This window comes from Phyllostomus hastatus, unplaced genomic scaffold (assembly GCF_019186645.2).
Source record: "Phyllostomus hastatus isolate PE091 unplaced genomic scaffold, TTU_PhHast_1.1 phas_contig_254, whole genome shotgun sequence".
Taxonomy (NCBI): domain Eukaryota; kingdom Metazoa; phylum Chordata; class Mammalia; order Chiroptera; family Phyllostomidae; genus Phyllostomus; species Phyllostomus hastatus.
The window spans coordinates 17,032,101-17,050,171 of record NW_025333810.1 but is presented as its reverse complement, the minus strand read 5'-3'; the positions used below and the strand labels follow the sequence as shown (position 1 = coordinate 17,050,171).

The window sequence follows — 18,071 nt, the reverse complement described above, 5'->3', positions numbered from 1 at the left end:
TATTTGCCTAAGTTCAGATATTAGAACTTTTTAAAACAGTCTATGAGTAGTAAAGGAACTTCGATAAGTAGTCTTGCCCTTTCCAAATATATGTGGGGATAAGTATGAACTATTTAGTTTTTATTACTGATTCACTGAATGACTGTAGTATATTACTTTCTTTTTCCATTTTTATCTATGTAAAATAGAGGTGTTAATTCAGCTACCTTAAATAGATTTGTGAAGAAAAATGAGATCTGTGAAATGTCATTTTACTTTATTGTAGTATCAAAATTCAAATTTTTATAATATTTTATAAATATTATAAAATAATAGTGGGAAAAATAGTGTTTGGAGGCTTTCTTTATTGCAAGGAAAGAGGTATAGAAGATGTAATGGAATTTTCTGTTACCTATGGAATTGAGCTTTTACATTCCAGGTAACAAATACATCTTTGACTACATTAATGGAATCCAAAGATTTTAGTCCAAAAAACTTGGTTCAGAGTTGATAGGTATGAATATGTTTCTCTCTTTCTCAGGATTCCATTGCTGATTGAATTATGGCACAAGGATAAAATGAGTAAAGATTTGCTTCTGGGAATCGCCAGAATCCAGCTTTCTAACATCTTGTCTTCAGAAAAAACTCGCTTTTTAGGTTCTAATGGTGAACAGTGTTGGCGTCAGACTCACAGTGAAAGTGTGCCTATTATCGCAGCACAAGGGTAATGCATTTTGCAAATGGCCTTTTCTTTTTATTCTGATTAACTAGCTACAACCTTATCTTTTCATAACATTTTTTGTCTGATCTTTCTTTTTTGACCCGTGGGAACTATATCCTGGTTTGTTCTTTAGCTTTCTAGTACCCATTATACCCTTACAAAGTGAAGAATTTATTCTTATATAATACTGTAATATTTATTCAGGCTGTTGAATATTTCCCTCCCCTCTGTTTAGCCTGGCAATTTTAAATTCAGGATCTTTTTATTTAGTAATTCAAGGTCAAATTTATCCTGTATTCTTACATAATTTTGCATTGGCATGACTGTTTTTCTTCTTAAAAAATATTTCAACTTTTACCTCATTACTGAAGTCTGAGAATGTTACAAATGTTTGCCCTTTAAAAAAAACTTTTGTTTTGGAAATTCATTGCCAGAGTGAAAAGCTGGAGTTCACATATTTCAGACAAAATAATATATTTGTTGAGTGATCTTTAAAACTTAACAGTAGAAATTTAAATTGTTTGGCATTATATATGACATGTCTTTATATTTAAGGCATAGTAAAAAAGTATAAGGAAACCGGGCTCAGTAAAAAGCTGAGATCTACAGAGTTTTGTTGAAATTTCTTCCTTTACTCTTGCCCATCAGTAGCCACTTGCAGAGAGTGGTGAGTTAGTAAAACTTTCATTCATTTGGAAGATTGGGAACAGGTGTTTTAAGAATCAGACACTCTGGGTAACTGAAAATTCTTTTAACTCCTGCTGTTGAAAATTGCTTAAAAATTAGCACTTTTTATCATCATATGTAGAATACAATGAAAATAATCAAATCCTTACTATTTGAAGTTATTTTAATGCTGTTTGTTGTGAATATTAACTTTTAGTGCCCTGCTGTATAGACTGAGAAGTTTTAGATTTACCTAAGTGAAAACTTCAGATGTGGTAGGGCTTCCGTATACTTTTGAAGTTTCTTCTAAAATCTATGAGATTAGAAGAAAATGTAAAAGTTGATTAAGTTCTAATTGTGTCTATGGAAAGCAGTATGGAACTTCCTCAGAAAACTAAAAATGAATCTGCCTTTTGACCCTGCCTTTTGTCCCCCACTGCTGGGACTCTATCCTAAGAATACTAAAACATCAATTCAAAAGAACCTATACATCCCAATGTTCATAGCAGCACAATTTACAATAGCTAGATGCTGGGAGCAACCAAGATGCCCATCAGTAAATGAATGGATCAAAAAACTATGGTACATTTACACAATGGAATTCTATGCAGCAGAAAGAAAGAAGGAGCTCCTACCCTTTGCAACGTGTGAATGGAGCCGGAAAACATTATGCTAAGTGAAACAAGCCAGGCAGTGAAAGACAAATACCATATGATCTCACCTTTAACAGGAACCTAAACAATAAAACAAAGAAACAAGCAAAATATAACCAAAGACACTGAAATAGAGGTCAGGCTGACAGTGCCCACAGAAGAGAGTAGAGGGAATTTCAGGGGACAGTGGGAAGGGTTCACAAGAACAAACTTAAAGGACACATGGTCATAAACTAAGGGGAGGGTGGTAATGGGAGGGAAGTGGGGAGGGGTGAGAGTGGGGGCTGGATTGGGAGTAAAATGGAGAAGACTGTATTTGAACAATGATTAAAATAAAATTAAAAAAAAAGTTCTAATTGTGTGTGATACATTGACTGAAGTTTTGTCTAACCCAGGGTTTATGGAATATATTTGATTTAGACTAAGCCATGTTTTTGTTCGTTTGTATTTGCTCAGGTTCTATTTTCCTCTAATATATGTAGTTTTGTTTTTATTTAATGATAAATGCTACATGCAGTTCTATGCTACAGAGAGATACTCATACTGATAAAAATAACATAGTTACTCTACTTCTAGAAATTATCCTGAGTCAGTGCTCATACCTAGCAGAAGATTTATGTACAAGTGTATTCAACCTCAGAAAAGTAAAATAGTAATAATAACAACTTAGAAAATCCTAGGTATATTCAAGAATAAAGGAATTAAGTTTATTTACTACATAAATTCTTTAGTATACGTTACAGGCATTGAAATTACATTTTAAAATTAATATGCATGACAAAAGAAAATGCTCTTGATATAAATAGGAAAAAAGGACAAAGCCGTAATATGTACATGTACATATTACATATACCTACAGATAAAACAAAGAGAGGAAAGAAATTTTAGCAGTAATAACTTGTGGGCAGTAAGATTTAACATTTCTCCTGTATTTTATACTTTTTTGTTTTTTCAAGTAACCTGTAGTATGTCTTTTTTATAGTAAATAGAGGTCTGTACTTATAAGGTGTTTGTGATCAAATAAAATCACGTATGTGGAAGTTTTTGAAGCTTATAGAAACTGCTGCGGTTTCAGCAGCAAGTGTCAGATGCAGGAAATGTTGTCTATTCAATGCCATACGTAGCATTGGGAACATAAGAGAAAAAATATAAAAATGTTTCCATGAATTTTAATATAGTTTTTATTTCATTTGTAGGTCAAATAACAGGATAATAAGTCTTTCTTACACAATGACTCTAGAAGATTACGGACTAGTAAAAACACGTGAGATTTTTGTCTCGGATTCATCTCAGGTACCTATCATTGGATGTTATCAAATCTCTCTTTAAAATGGATCTGATGTGTTATGTGAGTGAGTGTATTTGTTCAATGTGCTTTTTTCATTCCCATGTTAGGGTTTAGCTGCCGTGCAGCAGAAGCCACCTTCTCTTCCTCCTGCACCTTGTCCTTCAGAAATCCAGACAGAGCCTCGGGAAACCCTAGAATACAAAGCAGCACTTGAGCTAGAAATGTGGAAAGAGATGCAAGAAGACATTTTTGAAAATCAGGTTACTTTTTAAATGTTACTTTAAAACTCTTATTTTCTCTGCTTAGTAAAGCCTACATGGTGAAGGAAAAATGGGCTATGTTCCATGGGTCCCTGTTTAGTCCCTTTGTATGTCAAGAATACTTTACTCCTAAAGAAAAATTGAGGATAAAATATTCTAAATGTGACAGAGTGGCAGAAATCATTCAGAAGATTTCCCCTAAACTTTGTCTTAGGCAAAATTAGGACTGAAAGTTAGAGTTCAAAGATTAAGAACATGGAGATTTCTTTAAATTTCAGGTCCTCATTTAGTGTGCTGTCCTGGAACTTGGAATCATGAGTCTTTAAACAAGAAAGTTAGAAAACAGAACTTACATGTACTCCCCTGAATTATATGGGTATTATTAACATTTGCCTCAGGCATCCTTTAAAAAATAAAATAAAACAGAGCACCTGAAAGAAACATCAGTGATCACTTATTTTTTTTTAATCTTCACCCAAGGACATGCTTATTAATTTTAGAGAGAGTAGAAGGGAGGGAGAGTGAGAGAGAGAGAAACATTGATCTTTGCCTCTTATACACTCCCGACCAGGGACCGAACCCGCAACCTTGTGGTTTACAGGACAATACTCCAACCAACTGAGCCACACTGGCCAGGGCAGTGATCACTTAATTTTTAACTGAAAACAACTGATTTGTTTACTTAAAACATTTAGGTTTTTTCCTGACTTTATTTTTCTTCCTTTTGTAGCTAAAGCAGAAAGAACTGGCTCATATGCAAGCTCTTGCAGAAGAATGGAAGAAAAGGGACCGAGAGAGAGAATCACTAGTGAAGAAAAAGGTAGTTATCGTGTATTGAAATTGAAGGAGGAAAGAAAGAATGTTGATGATAGTGTCTTGTATATATATTTTTGAAATTGTGTGTGTTTTGAGTTTGGGGGAAAAATTTAAGATAATTTATTATATTTTAGGTGGCAGAATATACTATTCTGGAAGGAAAACTTCAAAAAACCCTAATTGATTTAGAGAAGAGAGAGCAGCAGCTTGCCATTACAGAATCAGAGGTATTGTATTTGTCTATCAAATATATTTTTTCAAAAAATGATTTTATTTATTTATTTTTAGAAAGAGGGGAAGGGAGGGAGAAGAGGGCAAGAAACATCGATGTGAGAAACATGCATTGCCTCTTATAGGTACCCCCACAGGGACCAAACCCACAACCCAGACGTGTGTCATGACTAGGAATACAACCAGTGACCTTTTGCTTTGCTGGACAATGCATAATCAACTAAGTTAAACCGGTCAGGGCTGTGTATCAAGTATCTTTGTTTCACAGAATCTGTATATATATCAGGTTTATACCATTCACTTTTTCTTTATATTTATATAAAATATATTTCATAGAAATTGTCTTTTGAATATTATGGGAAAAAACTGCTCTTCAACTGGGTAAAGCATGTTTTGTGTTTTAGAATGTACGGAATAGATAGAAAGTATTTGTTGTTTGAAATGGTTAACTATTATTCAGCCAGTTTGGTGGACTTCTGCAATAGTGGAGATATTTGGCTAACTCTCCCCTTATGTAAAGGAATGGATAGTTGCACTACCTGGAGAAAAGAGAAAATGTAGCATAGGCTCAGGGATCTAGAATCTAAGTTTGTTTTCAGTAAGAAGTAACTTATCTCTCTTGCCCTTTAAAGGTTGGATGCCAAGAACAGATGAGTAGTAGGCCTAGTTAGCATTTTTGTTAGGTTTTACTAAAATTTATCCTACTTTTAAAAATTATTATAAAAGTCATTTCATAATAAGTAGAATTTCTTATATATTAAAGTTATATGCTCCTTACCTACCCAAATATGTTTATTAAAGTTTTCTCAGCATATCACCCTCACCTTATCTTTATATACTTTCTGGGATGTCTAAATTGATATAGATGTTTAAACTTAAAATGTATATTTGTTCCTAATACTAAGAGTCTATTTTCTGTGTGATTAGGCAGAAAATAAGTTTTCTAAAAGAAAAAAAGAATCTTTGGTTTATTTGCTTATACATTGAAATGGGTTTATCCAAGTCAGAATTTGAAGTGATTAGGCATTTTGAGTTGAATTTATGCAAGTCATAAATGGATTTTTGTATACACTTTGTATGTTAAAATTAAATGAAAATGTATAATTTCAATATATTTAGAGATTAAGCCTACTGAAAAATATATGAAAATAAATTTGTAAACATTCTGAACATTGGACTATTTATATAGATATAGAATATTGACTAGTATAATACAGCTTATAATAGGTCAGCCTCTTAAAGATGCCCTTGTTTTTAAGCTTCAAAGAGAAAGAAAGGAACTGAAATCAGAACGTGAACGGAACCTGCAAGAACTTCAGAGCTCTATCCGCAGGGCCAAGGAAGATTGCGTTCACCAAGTAGAACTGGAAAGGTTAAAGATCAAGCAGCTAGAAGAGGATAAACACCGACTTCAGCAGCAGGTTGGATGAAATACCTGTCATCTCTTTACACTTAGAGTTTATTTGCATCTAGAAATGATAGGTATGGTTCACTAAAAAGTTACAAAAACTCAGTAATTTGGACATTTAATATTTATTGCACTAATATTCAAAAATACTTTAAGTTGGATCTTCTTTTCTTAAGTTAAAGCAAAGGATTATATTGGACTAATTTTCCTTTTCTTACAGTTATTTGCATGAGATTATGCTACATTTCAGGTAACTCTCAGCGTAAAATCTTTTTCTGATGAATCTCCTTTTAGCAAACATAAATATGATTCTTGTCACTGGACTGAATTCAACTAAGAACCAAATTTCATGATAGAATTGTCTGTGCTCCTCTTCATTTCCTCACCTTCTACTCACCTCTCAACCCATCCCACTGTGCTTTCAATCCCCAGTGCTCCAGGCAGCCAGTTGTCAAAGAAGCCACCAATGACTCAGTGACTTAAGTTCAGTGGGCACCTTTCATTTCTCATCTTACTCAGAGTTATTGACATCAACACTGTTGTCATTGTTTTTATATATTCTCTTCTCTCAACTTCTCTAACACCACTCTCCTTTTTTGCCTTTGCTTTTCTGGCCACTCTCAGGCTCCTTTGCAGGCTTGTTTTCTTTTAGCCGGTAAATGTTAGACTTCAGGTTCAAGACTTATTTTGTACTCAACAATCTTATTAATGCCCATGGGTACAGAGACAGGCTGTACCTCTGGGACTTGCACATTTATTATCCCAGACCTTTCCTTTTCACTCTAGACCCAGCTTTCTAACTGCCTTTTTGACATCTCTGACTGGATGTGTAAATGCATTTAAACCCAGCATAATCCTTCCATCCATGCCTGAACTTCCTGTAAGTGTTCTTTATTCCTGTTCTTCCTGTTGTAGCCAGTGATATTTTTGACATTTGGAATCATGACACTCTCTTCTAAAACCTTTCATTGTCATCTTATTGCTCATAGGATAAAGATTAGAATAATTACCTTGCCTTACAATCTCTGTAGTTTGGAATTAGCCTGTGTCTCTCACCTCAACTCCCACTCTTTCGAGTTTGCCCTACACACCAGCCACACTGGTCTTCCTCAGGTCGCCCAGCATACTGTGCTAGCTTCACAAAACCAGAGGATCATTGTGTGTGCTATTTACCCAGGGAAATCGTCCTTGACCCGGGCTCCCCTAGTTGTTGTTATGTATTTTCCTGGGATATTCTTCTCTTCTTTTCATTTTCATTAGCGTAATGATTTGATCGGCGTCAGATTGTTAGCTCCATAAAACTATTTCAGTTTTGTATCTGTATGCCTAGAGCCCAGACAGCCTTTATCACATAATTTGGTCTTAATACATATTTGCTAAAAAAATGAAAACATCAATCTGTTAAATATTAAGCTTATCTTGAAAAATTTCATTGTGGATTAGAGATGTATGATGAATGCCTCCAAAGTCTTCGGTAAAGTCTGGCAGGAAGAATAGTTTTCATAGCAGTTCAGGGTCAATTAAGGTCACACTATTTGGCAGTCATAAATATGAATTTGATTGTTATTGTGGAGATCTCATTTAAAATATGAAAGATAAAGTTAAAAGGTAGGCAGTTGTGATGGGATTCACCAATGCTTCTCTTCTCCCAATTATCAGGAAGATTCAGCCATCTAGAACCAGGGGAGTTCTTGAAAAACCCCAGGTCTCTGCCTTGTCCTGGACTGGTATAATTGGCTAACATCTTTGTAGAAAGAACTTTTGTGGGAAGAACTAGTGTTTTAGAAAATTTACCCATGGAACTCCTAAAACGTAATCTAAAGACCTGGGAAAAAACTGGGGGCCGGAGGGCAGCAGAAGTTCCTGAGATACCCATGTTGCTAAGCCCACAACTGTAAACATTTTACATTTTCTTCATACAACCTTTTTAGGCCCTTACTTTGAACCAGGTTACGTGTACCATATGTACAATTCTAACTACGTAGGTAGAAGGGACTGATAGACATACTGTCGGCAAAAACTGATGTAGATAAAGTATCTCTGTTTAAATATATAAAGGCAGTTACCAGAACTCAAAAAAAATCAATGTAGTTTATGGACCACTTAGCAAAGGGAAAAGAGCCTAGCCTGCCTGACAGCTTACTGCTTTACCACCTGATTGTAACCACAGTAATTGGTGATGATAAATCCCTGAACAATAGGAAACAAATACCAAATAGTAAGTTTGTTAGGTTTTTTTTTTAAGCCAGGTAAGTGAGATAGTTTAGAAAGATTTTTATTCAAATTTAAAAAGAAAAGTTTAGATGTTCAGAGAAGGAAATTTCTGTTATTTGGAATATTTACACGTGTAGTATGGTATTACCTAAAGATGCCTGATAAATTCTAATTAGAATTGTTTATATTTGTTGGCATAAAACAGGAATATAGTATTGATAATTTAAGATCTATTTTTACCACAAATTTTCTCAGTATTTCAAATTTAGTTTTCTTATGTCTTAATAGAGAGATAATTGGTTTATCTAATTAATGATGGACAGTTACACTGGTTTATATTTTTGGGAAGCATCTGTAATGGTGCTTATTTACATCTGATTTTTTTTTAAAAATCTCAGATTTGAAAAGAATACCTTTATCAAGTATTTAATTAAGGTAGTCTACCTCTTCTGAAATTAAGGAAGTATCTCCTGCTCTCTGTTAGCGTACTATTCTGGGGGATGAAAAGATCAAAATTCTAGTCATGCCTCTGCCACTGACTAGCTCACTAGCCCTTTGACCTTCGGTTTTCTTACCTATAAATATGAAGGGGTTGGGCCAAATAATCTTTAAATTACCTTAAATTGTAGTAATAGTGTTTGAAGTACAAAATTCATATAGTACCCAGCTTTAAGAACAATAAATACTGCATTAAAACTAAACTTGATTTTCATTGATAATAATCGGCTCTATCTATATAATCTTCAACCTTCTTACCTGTAACATCTTAAGTATGAAGTATCAGTATTTTTATAAGGTAACTTTTTCATTTGCCATCTACAATTTAACCAAAATGGTTTCCTGATACTGGTTCCATAAGAAATTTTATACTCTTAAAAAACTTTTGTGTATGGTCAATCAGTTGATTAATTTTTAGGATTACTAGAGATCCTAATTTTTCTCATACATTTATGTTTCTAAATGTTCTACTATGAACATATTTAGAATAAGAAAAAAATTACAATGTTGAATTTTATAATATTAAATTTACATCTGTTTTAAAATGGCTGTAATGCTTTTTTTTTTTAAATACAGCTTAATGATGCTGAAAATAAGTATAAGATTTTGGAGAAAGAGTTCCATCAGTTTAAGGATCAGCAAAGCAACAAACCAGAAATCCGTCTACAGTCTGAAATAAACCTTCTCACCTTGGAAAAGGTACCCATGTCAATTTATGGCAACTTAACTAGTCCTAATGATCAATTTGTAATCACTTGGATATACACTGTAACATTTCACTCAAGTATATCAAATAACACATCAGAGAATTCAAGGCACATGACATTGTCAGTAGCTAATACTAATTAGAGCCCTTGGTTGCAAACAACAGAACTAACTCTAGGAATAAAGGAATTCACAAAATTGTCAGAAAGGCTGAAGAGGCAGTTTCAAAATATGGGCAGGAACCAGGGTGAGCAAGGAAGGCGTACTCTATCACAAAACAGTGTACTCAGGATGCTGCTATTGGGGCTGTCACTGGGATGGCACTGGTTCTGGTGTCATACTGTTGAAGCCCTAGTTTTGCAGTAGCCATTGTGAATACTTTCTCTGCATGTTACTACCCTTTAGATTCAGTGTCCCAGGCAGGAGCATTTATTTAAATCACAGGCCTGTATGTACTTTGCTCTTAGTTTGGAAGAAGGGATATCCACCCTATTGTTTTCTGAGGTTAGATGCCAGATCCTGCCTCTCACTTATACTGGGATTCCGCACAAATAGAATGTTTAGTTAGGTTCTGGGCATTAAAAAAGGTATAATATGCAACAGACAACCTAAGTTTGACGATATGTGCTCTTACATTGTAGTTTGATAATTTTAGGCATTATTAAAAAGATATAACATATACAGGAAAATAACAGGTAATAAACAGAACACCGTTAGAAGTTTAAGAATGTCATTGCCAGCCATTGCCTGTTTTTTCCCTCTCAGCTTTGTATTGAAGGCTTCTGTGCCCTTTTGTTTCTTTAGATTCAGCCACTAGGGGGCACTAACAGAAGATTGGTAGGATGGGAGTCAATGCTAGAGTAATTTTTTCTTCTGTTTGCCTCTTTTTTTTGCCCTGGTAATAGTTGTATCTTTTTATGGTGCCATGTCCCACAACACATCCCTTCTCCAGCTTCCTTTGGACAATCCTCACTGTGATTCTAGTTTGCTGGACAACCTCAGTTTCTGAGTTCCTGATAGCAAGAACTACTTCCTTTTGTAATCCCTCCTACCCAGAAGAAGTAGGGACTTCCTGCTCTTGCTAATCACTAGGTTACCTCACTATATCCTCTTTGGCATTGCTGCTCTGTCTGTATCTGTATAGTGAGATTCTTATATTACATTATATCTGAAAGACCTAGAGTGATTTCTGACTTCCTGGCAGGATGCTGATTGATATCATTGGTTTTTCATTATCATTGGTTTTTCATTATCCAACAAGGATTTGAACTACTTATGACATCATGCTAAATGCTGTCTTGAATGATACAAAAATGTTCAGAATAGAGTCAAGTAAATAACAAGCTATAAAAAAGAGACAAGGGCCCTGGCTGGTGTGACTCAGTGGACTGAGCGCCGGCCTATAAACCAAAGACTTGCTGGTTCGATTCTCAGTCAAGGCACATGCCTGGGTTGCAGGCCATGTCCCCAATAGGGGGCACATGAGAGGCAACCACACATTGATGATTCTCTCCCTTTTTCCCTTCCTCCCCCTCTCTAAAAGTTAATAAATAAAATCTTTTTTTAAAAAAAAGGAGACAAGGTACTTACTCAAGTATAGTGAAAGGTAGATGATAGTAAGTATCACCTAACTTTCTCTTAGTAAATGCTCTGAATGGAAAGGGAAAACAAAGTCACTTCTGCAATTTACATATTAGGTATAACGAGAAAGTGAAACTGGATATGGTACCCAAGAATAGGTGAAGTTTTAAGTAGATAAATATGTATGTGAGGTTATCCCAAGGAGAAGTATTGAGGTTAAAAAGTCTATTGCCTATTTGGAAAATAGCTAGACTAGAATATAGAGTTTAATCAGTAAACTCTGATTTCATTTCAAAATGAAAATAAGCCTGGTAAGAGAATGTGGGAAGACCTTTGATGCTAAGTTAAAGAATTTGTATTTCACCTGGAAAGAAAAGTCAGAGATTATAATCAAGTTTATAAGATTGACTTAATAAATATTAAGAGAAATGAATTTTAATGAACTTTTGGGGGAGGTAGAAGTTGTGGAGAATTCTGGTTTTAGGCAGCAGAAAAAGTGGAGAAGTTCACTAAATATGGTTAAAAATGAGAACCTATAGTAGGAAGAGAGAAAAGGGTTAGACATACAGATTTGTTGCCATCATTTTAATAAACTACAATAACAGCCTTAGAAGTAGATAAAATTGTTCAAGGAGTGTTTAGGAAGGACAACTGAAAATAAACTTAGTGGGAAAGTTCAGCTTCACAGACAAAAAATGCAAGAGTTAGGGAAGAAAGCTAAGAAGATCTGGAGAAATAGTAAATGCAGTCCAGTGTGGTGCCCAAAAGAAAAGGAAGAGTTTTAGGAAAGAAAAAAATATTAATGGAAAGTCAAGAATGGTTGAGGAAAGGCCCATGTGTTTGACAGTTAAGTCACTGCCTTTTAATAAGCCAGATTGTAGAGGGTAAAGAAAATTTGGCATCGAAAAGAAAACAAGAGATTGAGCACAGAAGTTACTCTTTGAAAGAAGAAACATCAAGAGGCAAAAAGCGTGAATGTATGGAAAGCTTGGAGATGGAAGGAAGCATGATGAAAACCTTCTGAGCTGAGGAGGGTATTAATTGGTTCCTTCTCGTGTTTCTGAACTCATTAAATATTTCTGCGGCCCATTAATTGCCGTGTCTTTGGCTCCTCTGTTTACCCCCACATCTATTTAATTGACAAGTCTTGTTGATTATGCTTCTTATATACCTAGACAGTCTCTTCATTTCTCTGTTTTTTATCTTTTCCTCATTTCTCTACCAATGAACTTAAATCCAGCTAGCCATTTCCCACCCTTATTTTGAAAAACCAAATATTAAAGTATTTTTTTGTCTATAAATATGAATACTGTGGTATTTACCAGAGATTTGAACCACTCAGACAGTATCTCATCAAGTCTCACAAGCTCTGTTGAGTGTCAAAGAATATTTCCATTTTATCTTGGGAAATTTAGAGACTAATTATCTCAAAATTAGAGCAGAAGCTTTATCTTATTTATCTTTTCTGAATATACTCTAGAACTAGATAATATTTACTATAGAAATTTTAAGTGATTTTTAAAATTCCTTCTTTTAACTACACTTCTACCAAAAGGGTAAAAATCACTAGGCATTAAAAATATAAAGAGCACCATGAATTTGAAAGAGAAATGGAAAAAAATGCATAATTGGACAACCTCTATATCAGACCTAATGATTTCATTCAGCCTGTTTAAGTGCCTAGTAAAGCAAAACTTCTTAGCTCTTCTGAATATTCTTTGTAAATATTTTTGGAGCCAGAAGAGGGCAGAATCTTATTTCTTAAGTAGTAACAAAGACAAAAAAAAAAAGCACGAAAAAGAAGGCATGAATGAAGAAGTATCTGACTAAGTCTAATTTCTGGTTATGTCTGATTAAGAGCTTTTTACTTTTGTGATTACCCATTCTCTTCAATAGAACACAGATTTTCCCATTTTCACTGAGATTGTCTAAAAAGAAATTAACATTAGTTTTATCAACTGTAATTCTTGATTCCCTTTATTATGTAAGAAGGGAATGATAGTTTGATTTGCTTTTAGCTAGGAAGTGTCTTTTAGATTGCTTAAAAATGGGACTTTCAAAAAATAAAATGGAAAGCATTATAATTAATTAGGACATACATAGGTTGTTTATGTATTTAAGAATATTTAATGAGTATCTACTGTGTGTTCACCCCTTAGGGCAAAGGGGGAAAGTGAGAGAAGAGAGTTTGTAGTGTAACTGGGGAAATGGCTCACAGACCCTTAAATGACTGTATATAATCAAATACCAGGGAATGTAATAGAAACCCTTTGCAGTTCAGAAAGGAGAAGTCATTTGGTGTTCAGAATATAATTTTAAGACAGCTTGAAGTATTGAAGTAATGTTTGAGCTGAATATGAAGTTTTAAGTGAGCAGAGAAGAAAAAGAAAGCATTGACAGACGCAGGAGGCAATTTGGGCAAAGAGAAAGGGGTGTGTGTAGGGGACACCACCTGGTGGTTGGGGTAGAGGGCTTCCTGTTGAGGCATACCAAGAAAGCAGGTTGAGCAAAATACAATGGGAATTGTATTTTGGAGTGCCTTGAAACCTAGCAGAAGAGTTTAGGCTCAATGCTATAAGCAAGAAGTGGCTATTGCAGATTATTTAGTAGAGAATGAATTGATCTAATAGTGATTTGCAAAATTTGTAGATAGGTAGATTTGAGGCTGAGGAAATGCGAGAAGATGAGAAGAGCCTGAGCTAAGGAAAGGGCATTAGGAATATCAAATACTAAAACTGGAAATACTTCAAGAGAGAAGTCTATGGACATATCAGTGCAAATGCTTCCCAAGCCTCAAATCTACTCACAGTAAGGGCTCTTAACTCCAGGTCTTTGGTTGTGTGCATTTTTCTGGGACTTGGGTCCATATATTTCTTTAGAATTCTAGAGGCATCTGTGTCCTTAAAAATAAAAAAAAAGTTAGTAATAATTGATTTGGCAAAAGGAATAAATTAGAAAAATGAGGTTTATGTCTCAGATTTACTAGCTACAATTTTTTATTTGTTAAGAAGGAAATAAGTGTATGTATTGACTATACATGTGTTTGAAATTAGTGTGAATGACTATGCAGATATGAATTATTTTGATAATCATGGCAAAACCAATGTAACCCACCTAGACAGCGTTTTCTGATGGAGTCAGCCCATTGGCTGTATGCAGTCCCTCTAGGTTCATCCCTGTCCTAACTCTTATCCTTGGGCTCATCAGGATACTAGACTTCCTCTGAGACTACTTTTTTATCTCACACCAGTTTTTTAAAAGATTTTCCTTATTCCTCTGACATATGTCCTAGTGATAAATTTCCAAGTATTATGTATAAATCTTTGGGTATAAGTGAAAATCACCTTGGATAATCTCAGAGTATTCAATTTAAGATGTATGAATCTAGTTATAAAATGTCAACATATTTAAATCCAAGCACTAGGAATTTGTAAAGCAGAAGAGACCTTGACTCAGCAAAGTCATATATTACTGCAGAGAATGTTCTGGTGTTTTGTGAAAGGAATTTGGCAATCTGCTTTTCCTTTCATTTTATTTTCATATGAGTTTTCTGAAGTTTGAATTTTTGTGTAGCGTCTTCAGTTTTATTTTCCTGCAAAACAGGAGGAATTGTGTGTATGAGAAAAAGTTGATTTCATATAAAAAAATTGGACCAGTTTAGAGTAACGGTATTTTACTGTAATTCAGGCACATTATTACATTATCACTTAAATAGTAAAACTGTCTGTTGGCTACATGGATTTGTTTGGTACTTGGGTTGAAACATTGAGAAGAGTACATTCCAGAACAGAGCCAAGTTGGCTTCCGTTCATGCACAACAGATTGCCTGCTGCAAGTATAAATAGCCTTATTTTTTTTAATTGAATCACTTTCATGTTTTTCTTTATATATTTGAGGAAAAATAGAAAATAAAAGTTAGCTGATTGTTATTAGGAGTATTATTTGTTTTTCACTTGGGTTTATTTTAACATTCTTAAAATACTTTTGACTTTGTACTCTTTCTTAGTAAACTGCTTTCTGATTAAACATTTCACTGTTTTCGGCATTCTATTTATGATTTTTCACCAAAATGTAGTTATAAAAGAATCTGCTAGCTTTCCTTGTTGTAAGACAAAATTCCACATAACGAAAGGCCTCCAAAAGGAATAATTTGGTTCTAAGATTTAGAATGCCAACTCAATTGGAATGCTAACATATAGAACTGCTTTTTGTTTAAAAAAATGCATTTTTCACCCATGATCTTTATGTAATATACATGTTTTAAATACATTTACAGTAACTGTCTGAAGGTTAAGACTAATTCAGTTCCTTTTAGTATAGGCTGTTAGGCAGTAAAAATACGACTATATTTTAAACAAGAAAATGTTCATGTGCCATAATATTTATAGTAAATTATATAACAGTTTTAGATGATGTCGTATGTTACACTATATAAACTCTTTTCTTAAGCCAGACTCTTTGTATATATTATCTTTCAGTGATTGTACTCAGTGGTATAGTGTTTCACTTGATATGATTTTAATCACTGTTAGGTTGAACTTGAAAGAAAGTTGGAATCTGCAACTAAGTCTAAACTACATTATAAGCAACAATGGGGACGAGCTTTGAAAGAACTCGCCAGACTTAAACAGGTATGTAGTTTATAGCTGATGATGCATTATTCTTTTTATGCCTTTTCCCCTTGATTCTCTACAAGTTTGCATATTTGGCAATACCTGTTATGTTCAGAAGTCTGCATTTGAATCTCCAGTGCTATTTTTGAGATTTGAATGTCCAGTGCTATTTTTTTTGTTGTTGTTATATATAAGATCCTCCTTTTGTAAATTAAACACTGAAACTTCAAACTTTTAGGTCCTTTTCTGTAATTGCCAACTGTTCTCTTTCCCAGAAGAAGTTGGATAATTTCTTTTACTGTACTTAATAAAACTACCATTCTTTTCTTCAGTCTTAATTTCTTTCTATTGGGAATACCTTTGAGGGGAGAAACTTAAGGATAAGTTAAAAAATTTAACATGTCCTCAAACTTAAGAACATATTTTAAATGCTATTCCTAAGAAGACACAGTAACTTATTCAATTAAGGAAGGAATCACAGGGAATTTTTGCATAATTCTAAAAGAGTTTAAAAGTGATAGTTTACTGAATTCTACATTTTTTCCCTTCTACTGGATAACACATGGATCAATAGTAGTTAGCTTATTCTAAGTTTTGCTTTTCTTTTGATATGACAGTTTTATTCTAAATGAAATTTGGTACATAGAGTCTTTTCAGATTTGAATTTTTCTTAATGTGTCTCCATAACCATCAGATGCTATTAAGCATCCTTATGGTATTGCACTAAATGCTGACCACCTTCATAAAGGAGTATGTACTAGACTGCAGGAGAATACATAAGGCAAATTATGCTAACATAGCTTGTAGATAGTTGAGATTATAAGTATAAAATAATGTAGTAGTCCTGTGTTAATCATAGGGGATATATTCCAAGATCCCTGGTGGATGCCTGAAACCACAGATAGTACTGAGCCCTATATATACTGTTTCTTCCCTATACATGCATATGTATGATAAAGTTTAATTTATAAATTAGGCACAGTAAGAGATGAACAGCAATAACTAAAAACGGAATAGTTGTAACAATATACTGTAATAAAAGTTATTTGTTTCTATCTCAAAATATTTTATTGTATTCACTGTGCAATGATGTGAGATGATGCAGTGAAATAATGTGTGATGGGGTGAAGTGTGATGACATAGTCAGTGTGATGCAGCATTAGGATTACTTGAACACAGGACCGATACCACAACTGACCTGATAACTGAGAGGGCTACTAAGTAACTGCTGAGTGGGTAGTGTGTACAGCGTGGCTATGCTCGACCAAGGGATGATTCGCTCCTGGGTGGGGTGGAGTGGGGCTGCATGATTATTTCATCACACTACTCAGAATGGTGTGCAGTTATTTAGAACTTATGAATTGTTTCTCTCTGGAATTTTCCATTTAATATTTTTGGATCTTGACCGTGTGTAACTGAAAACCACTGAAAACAAAACCACAGAGAGGGGGCACCACTGTATTAACAATAGCAAATATTTTATATATGTTCACAGAGCTGAAGACAGATGAGTGAATAATCATATTTTGTACTGAGAGTCTCCTATATTCAAGGTACTGCCCTAGGTTTATAAATTATAAGTAAAACAAGTCTTTCCCCCAGGGAGCTTACAACTTAGTACTAGGGAAGAAAGCTATAAATACAACATTTACTACCTAATTGTAGTAGCCCTGAAAAGAGCCATACAGAGTACATTGATGTAATAGGACTTAGGAAAGGTGACATAGAAGAGGCAGTGTTTGAGATGGACCTCTTTACTTCTGCAGCTTGGTAATTTAACTTCTCTATTATTCTCTTTTATATGTTGAAATTTTCCCTCACAGATTGTTCTGAGAATTAAATAAGTGGATTTAAAAGCATTTAATAGTGTTTGTATGTAGTACGTGCTCAATAAGTGGTAATTGTCAAAAAAGGGAGATGAGCCATAAAGCTATTGTGTAGTGTTCTTGGTTTTAGTCAGTGGGCACCCAATTTAGATGGTAGCTTTAGGTATTGATGAACAGAACAAATGTTGGAAGTACTTATGACTCACTGTTCAAAGAAATGATAGGCATCAACAATTTTAAGTCTAGAGAACAAGAGAATATTGTTTTATAGTAACAGCAATAGGGGAGTAGAGTAGAATATAGTTTGAATAATAATACTTTATATTGGGATGGTAGTTTTAATAGATTTTCTGTAAAAACTGTACAGAAGGAAAAAAAAACACATGTAAGGGCTAAATGTACACATCTGTGTCGGTAGGTATGCTCCCTAAAGTTGGTGTGTAAAGAGATGAGAGTGCGTTGAGTCTAAAGAAACCTCTGTAGTTAATTGCATTTTTTTCCATTCATTCAGCAAGTACTTATTGAGAAGGCTCTGAGTACTTGCTGGATGAATGGGAAAAAAATGAACAATTGCATCTTGGCATCATGGTAGATGCTCTTGATACAGCAGTT

General features: G+C 34.2%; 1 protein-coding gene across 3 annotated transcripts in view; it reads left to right on the top strand.

Moving 5' to 3' along the window:
- The window catches only part of CEP120 (centrosomal protein 120), a 73,541-nt gene that overhangs the window by 37,318 nt on the left and 18,152 nt on the right, over nt 1-18,071 (top strand). For all 3 annotated transcript variants that reach the window (XM_045838064.1, XM_045838063.1, XM_045838062.1), the window contains 8 exons: nt 521-703; nt 3,216-3,312; nt 3,415-3,567; nt 4,298-4,387; nt 4,518-4,610; nt 5,874-6,035; nt 9,311-9,433; nt 15,553-15,651. In XM_045838064.1, the coding sequence (XP_045694020.1) occupies nt 521-703; nt 3,216-3,312; nt 3,415-3,567; nt 4,298-4,387; nt 4,518-4,610; nt 5,874-6,035; nt 9,311-9,433; nt 15,553-15,651 (1,000 nt within the window). The remainder of the gene's footprint in view (nt 1-520; nt 704-3,215; nt 3,313-3,414; nt 3,568-4,297; nt 4,388-4,517; nt 4,611-5,873; nt 6,036-9,310; nt 9,434-15,552; nt 15,652-18,071) is intronic.